Here is a 5,876-nt window from a genome sequence, read left to right on the forward strand (position 1 = left end):
ATCTTTCCCATAATCTCTCCTAAAGGGAAGAAAAAACCGCTCCGGGAGTTTTAGGCCATTTATGCATGGAAGGTTTTGCCTTGGATTTTCTGCTTTCTAAATGCACATTTTCCCCACCTTTCTCAAAACTCCATGCATTGGAGGTTTTGCCTTGGATTTGCCGCTCTGTTGATGCAAATTTTCCCCATCCGAATTCTCAAAACTCTGCATGGGGCTTATTTTTAAGTTTTGAGAATTCAGATGGGGAAAATGTGCATCTAGAAAGCGGAAAATCCTAGGCAAAACCTCCCGGGCGTAAATGGCCATAGAAACATAAGAGTTGGAAGGGACCCCAGGGTCATCTAGTCCAACCCCCTGCACGACGCAGAAATCCACAACTACCAGAGGAAGGCAAAAACCCTCCAGGATCCCTGGCCAATCTACCCTGGAGGAAAAATCCCTTCCAGAAGGCTGGCTTCTTGAAGGCAAGGGGCGAGGGGAGGGCTCCCCGTAAGTGAACCGGCGCCATTCCCGCCTATGGGGCAAAGTAAAAAGTGGGGCCTGTGGATGTGAAAGCCGATCCGCGGTTCAGGTATTAAGGGAGGAACCGGCGCGTGTCTGCTCAGGCTCCGTCCTCACGTGAGCCCTTCCAGCCTCGCGCGGAGTCTTTCGCTAGGATCGAGCCCCTAATGGGACGTCCCGAGAGGCGCCTTGGGCCGGTCGCGATTCAAAGGGGGTGACCTCTTAAACCTCCTGGGGACCGGCTTGGGGGGGGGGGATTCAAGGGGGGGAAAGGAAGCTAAGCCCGCCACGCCGGAACAGATGGGCCGGGACTCGGCTGCGGGCGGGGCGTCCCGCCGCGACGCGGTGTCTCCAGCCCGCGCCTGGGGAGGTGGGGCTAGACGGGGCGGACCTCCGGCTGTATAAAACCAGCCCTATCGGGCGGGGAAAGGCGAGTCGCCTCCTCTCTCTCGGTCCGGGCGGCAGCTCCCTCTCGCTCCATGTCTCCGCACAGCGCTGCTCTCGACCCCGCACGGAGTTACCGGCCCAAGATCATGGGGACCGCCAAGAGACCCGGGGAAGCCACGGTGCTGCGCAAGGTGAGAGCCAGAGGTCCCCCCTCCCCCTCCCCAGGCATGCTCCCCCTCCCCGGGCGGGATCCCCCTTCCCCTCCTCGCCGGACTGACCCCCGACTGCTTTGTGCCCCCAGAGCCTCAAGCCGCTGATGGAGAAGCGCCGTCGGGCGCGCATCAACGACAGCCTGAACCAGCTCAAGACCCTCATCCTGCCGCTCATCGGCAAAGACGTAAGTCCCAGGAAGGGGCTCGTACCCCGGGAGACCCCCAGGGCTTGGAGGGGGGGTCGTGGCCCGGACTGGAGAAGGCGGCTTCTACCAGGCGTGGGCGAACGAGCCAGCCCAGCGTCTGGCGGGCTCTTTCCTGGAAGTTCCCCGGCGCTGCGGTCCTTCAGATACACTGCCGCTGCCCGGGGAGGTTTCTTTCCATCCCTGTCGGCGATATCTAGCTCTCCGTGCACGGGCCCTGGACTCTGGCTCTCCTCCGTGCTGGGGGAAGCGCTTCCTTGGCTTTTCTCACCCCACCGGGCAACCCTGGCGCTCGGGATTCTGTCCCCCGCAAAGAGTGAGCCCCACAGTTCCGTGCTCCCGAGGGCCCAGAAACCCCACGCCCTTGTCCCCCGATCTTCCGCCCCCAGCCTTCACGTGCGCGCAGCTCCAGACGTCTCCCTGCTTCTCCGGAGCTTTTCAAGCCTCCTGCTTGCGCTGCAGACGGTCCCTCCCGCCGCTCCTTCCCCACACTTTGCCATCTCCGTTCCCTGCGCCCCTCCATTAGCCCCCCCTTACCCCAGCTGGACCTACACAGTCGCCTTCTTTTTGACTTCCAGGCAGGGCCGGATTTAGGCTTGATGAGGCCCTAAGCTATTGAAGGTAATGGGGCCCTTTATATGTCCAGCTGTCCTTTGTCAACAACAAATTGTTGCTGTTTTTTGTGTTGAATATATGCTATATGGTAATTTATGGACCTAATATGTATCTAAAGCCATTTGCACATAACAAAATATGTATTTTATCAAAGTAATTGATATTACTGTATGTAGGTTTTATTTTATTTGGTTTTTATCTTATATTTTGGAAATGTACATCCAGTTTTTTTCCTTTAAATTTTTTTTGGGGGGCCCAAGAGAGTGGGGCCCTAAGCTATAGCTTGTTTAGCTTATATGTAAATCCCGCACTGCTTCCAGGTCAGGCAATCCTTCACTGCCATTCTCAGCCCAAGTCCTCTCCTGCACTCTCCGAGCTCAACGTGACCCCTCTGTCCCCTCCAGGGCTGGGCATGCTGAACTCCTGCAGGTGGCCAGTTACCCCCCCTTTTTTTCTGGCCTTATTCCTGCTTCCAGGGCCTACTGCTGGACCCCCCCCCCCATTTATTCTGCTCCTTTTTAATAATCTGGTGAACCGGGTCGGTTTCCTCACTCCTCCACATGAAGCTTGCTGGGTGACCTTGGGCCAGTCACAGTTCTCTCAGAACTCTCTCATCCCCATCTCCCTCACAAGGTGCCTGTTTGGGGGGGGGAGACTAACACCTGGAGTTAGTCGGGGTATAAAAACCCACAGCTCTTCTTCAAATATCTGAAAGCAGATGAAGGATATTGTCATGACCTTCGCTGGTGTCCACTGAAAGACCACCAAACAACCTGCAAGCTTTTGAGCTATTCAGAGCGCCAGATGTCCCGTTTTTAAAACGGAGGGGGTGGGGCAAATTCTTTGCTAATGGGCTATTTCTTTCCTCCTTCTTTCTGTTCTCTGCTTTGCAAGGGATCCAGGGATTCAGATTAGAGCCTGGGAGAGATCTAAATTACACACGGCGCTGAGATTTTCTCTCTCCCCCCTCCCCGCATAGCCTTTGTCACACATTGGAATCGGTTTTGCCTTCGGCACCATGTAGTCTAATTCATTCCACATCAAGTCCCGCTCACCAGTTGCTGCAAACTGCAGACTCCAGGCTTGTCTATCATGCCCTGGGACATCATATTCTCCCCCCCACAACTTTGTACTCCACACCCTACTTGGTGAAGAGTTCTGGGGAACTCAAAAGCTTGCTTGTTACCCTGTGACTTTGGGGTGAGTCCTGATAAAATGTCTGCCATGCTCATTTTTGCTTATAGAATGGGCCCTGGATGTTACATAGACATTTACTTGTCTTCGCCTCGCAAAACAAACAAAGCAACCTCTCCCCATCTCCTTTTCCAGAGTTCTCGCTACTCCAAGTTAGAAAAGGCAGATATCTTAGAGATGACCGTGCAATTCCTCAAAGAGCTTCCAGACCCGCGTGCTTCAGTTTCTGGTGAGTGAAATGTCATTCAGACATTCCTATAAATGGCTTGCTTTGGGGATGGCACTTTGCAATACAACCCTTGATGCTGGGACAGCTGCATGTGTGAATGGACCTCAGTGAACAACCCAATGTCTACAGTGACTGGCCAGTCCTGCCTGCACACATGGGACTAGCTCGTTCACACGTGCGAGGGACCACAACGGGACGGTTATTGTGGGACGGACATGTATGTGTGAAGAAGCTTCAGAGAGGAGGTTGGAGAGGAGGGTTAAAATACTCCAGGAATGGAGCTCTCTTTTAAGAAGACATTGCTCAGCAGAGGTGCATACACAGGAAGTTCAAGTCCCTGGTGGCAGGAATTGCCTCCTCTTGAGACTGTGGTAAGACTAGTAAGAAAAGACGGTGCTATGCCGTCAAGTCACATCTGACTTATGGCAGCCCCTGGTGGGATTTTCAAGGCAAGAGACATTCAGAGGTGAACACATGAAGCTGCCGTCTACTGAATCAGACTCTGGGTCCATCGAAGTCAGCATTGTCTACTCAGTCCGGCAGCGGCTCTCCAGGGTCTCAGGCAGAGGTCTTTCACATCACCTACTCGCCTAGTCCCTTGAACTGGAGATGCCGGGGATTGAACCTGGGACCTTCTGCGTGCCAAGCAGATGCTCTACCACTGAGCCACAGCCCCTCCCCTTTGTCACACAAAGGTGGGTTGCCATTACCTGCCTCCAGGTTGCGACCTCGGTATTCCTTGGAAATCTTCCATCCAAATGCTTGCCAGGGCCGACCCTGCTTAGCTTGTGAGATCTGACGAGATCAGGCTAGCCTGGGGCTATCCAGGGCAAGGCACTGCTGTGCCAGATGGACAAAATACCCTTTTGCGGTCAAAGGCAAGACACTGTCCCAGGGAAGCCCTGTGTTGGCTAGATTCTGGAATGGACGTTCGTTTTTGGATTTTCTGCCTCTTTTAATGACATTCGTAAGCAACACAGTGCTCAGTGCTAGGGAACCTGCCTTGCGTGCAGAAGGTCCCAGGTTCAATCCCCATCATCTCCACTTAACAAGATTGGGTAGCGTGAAAGTCCTTTGCCTGAGACCATGGAGAGCTGCTTGTGGTCTGGATAAGCAACGCTGATTTTAACAGCCAAGGGTAGAATTCAATATAAGGCAGCTTCATGTGCGCCCCTTCCTCGGTGGAACTGGGGCCATTGGCAAGAAGGGTTTGATGGGTTCTCTAACATTATCCCTGCTTGCCTGAGACCCTTTTGATGACCATGGCGATATTCTTGTTCTTGGCAACTTTGCAGAAACTTTGTTTTTAAAAAGTCTAAGACGACAGAGGGAAAGGAAGGAGAGATACAATGGCTAGTGAGTGATATGACTGAGATTCACTTGGATCCCTTGCAAAATCCGTATTTTCACTGAAATGGATTTTGGCAAGCCCCGTTTAACCCATAAATTGGCCCAAATTGGATAGTGATTCACCAATGGAAAAAAAAGGTCACCCATGGGCATTTCTAGCTTCACAAGAACAGTGTTAGTTGAGGGTGTGTTGTTTACAAATGTCATTAAAAGAGGCAGAAAATCCAAAAACACACGTCCATTCCAGAATCTAGCCAACACAGGGCTTGTGTTTGCATCACAAAATGACAAGGAAGAAAGACTGATAGCAGAACGTTGCAAGTAATATGGATCTGTTGCCACAAACGGCAGCCTCTGTATGGAGTTCCTCCCTCCCCACAACATGTAATATCATGTAACCCATGTTCCAGTGTGTTTTGATGGTGTGTTTTCCTGCCTCTGCTCCACATTATTTGCTGCTGCCAGTGGAGGGTGGGAAGGCGGAGTCCCTCAGCCAAAGGGTGCTTCTTTGCCCCAGCGCCCTGAGAACTTTGTTGCTGACCCAGGTCTTTCTCCCACAGCCTCTGCAGGCGGTTACTGCGAAGGCTACCAGGCCTGCTTGTCCCGCCTCACCAACCTCCTGCCCAAATTCAGTCCGCTGAACCCAGATGCCTGCAACAGTCTCCTGAGACATCTTCAACAGGCCAGCAATGAACGCCACTGGATTCGGGACTGCAGCAGCCCAACAGACTTGCCCCTGGCTCAAAGCCTGGCTGCGCCCCTCTGCCCAGCCAGAAGGGCCCCAGAAACCTTTTCTCCACGCTTGCCTGCTGTGGTACAGCCAGCTCTCTGGAGGCCCTGGTAGCCCCATGGCACCTCACGGCTAATTCTAAAGCCCGGCTTGCGCCTTATTCCCCAAACTGACTGCACGGGGCACGCCGTGCTGCTAGTGCCTTGAGAATCACATTTATGGAAAAACTACGAGGCCCAAGTCTTCACACAATGCATAGTTAAACTGTGGAGCTCCCTGTCCCAGGATGTGGTGATGGATGCCAACTTGGAAGGCTTTAAGAGGGGAGTGGACATGTTCATGGAAGATAGGGCTATCCATGGCTGCTAGTCAAAATGGATACTAGTCAGGATGCATTCCTATTCTCTCCAGGATCAGAGGAGCATGCCTTTTATATTAGGTGCTGTGGAACACAG

General features: G+C 53.1%; 1 protein-coding gene across 1 annotated transcript; it reads left to right on the top strand.

Moving 5' to 3' along the window:
• The first annotated feature begins 980 nt into the window (after positions 1–980).
• HES2 (hes family bHLH transcription factor 2) lies at positions 981–5,535 on the top strand. The gene is made up of 4 exons (XM_056865456.1): positions 981–1,079; positions 1,190–1,285; positions 3,248–3,341; positions 5,252–5,535. Exons 1-4 carry the CDS (start codon positions 981–983, stop codon positions 5,533–5,535), a joined length of 573 nt encoding a protein of 190 aa, XP_056721434.1.
• Positions 5,536–5,876: the final 341 nt, after the last annotated feature.

Source organism: Euleptes europaea, chromosome 19 (genome assembly GCF_029931775.1).
Source record: "Euleptes europaea isolate rEulEur1 chromosome 19, rEulEur1.hap1, whole genome shotgun sequence".
Taxonomy (NCBI): domain Eukaryota; kingdom Metazoa; phylum Chordata; class Lepidosauria; order Squamata; family Sphaerodactylidae; genus Euleptes; species Euleptes europaea.

Bases quoted from the DNA above. Each gene is read 5' to 3' on its own strand.
- HES2 (XM_056865456.1), top strand. From the start codon at position 981: ATGTCTCCGCACAGCGCTGCTCTCGACCCCGCACGGAGTTACCGGCCC. The intron at 1,286-3,247 runs GTAAGTCCCAGG...CTCCTTTTCCAG, and splicing joins TGCCGCTCATCGGCAAAGAC to AGTTCTCGCTACTCCAAGTT. The intron at 3,342-5,251 runs GTGAGTGAAATG...TTTCTCCCACAG, and splicing joins CCCGCGTGCTTCAGTTTCTG to CCTCTGCAGGCGGTTACTGC.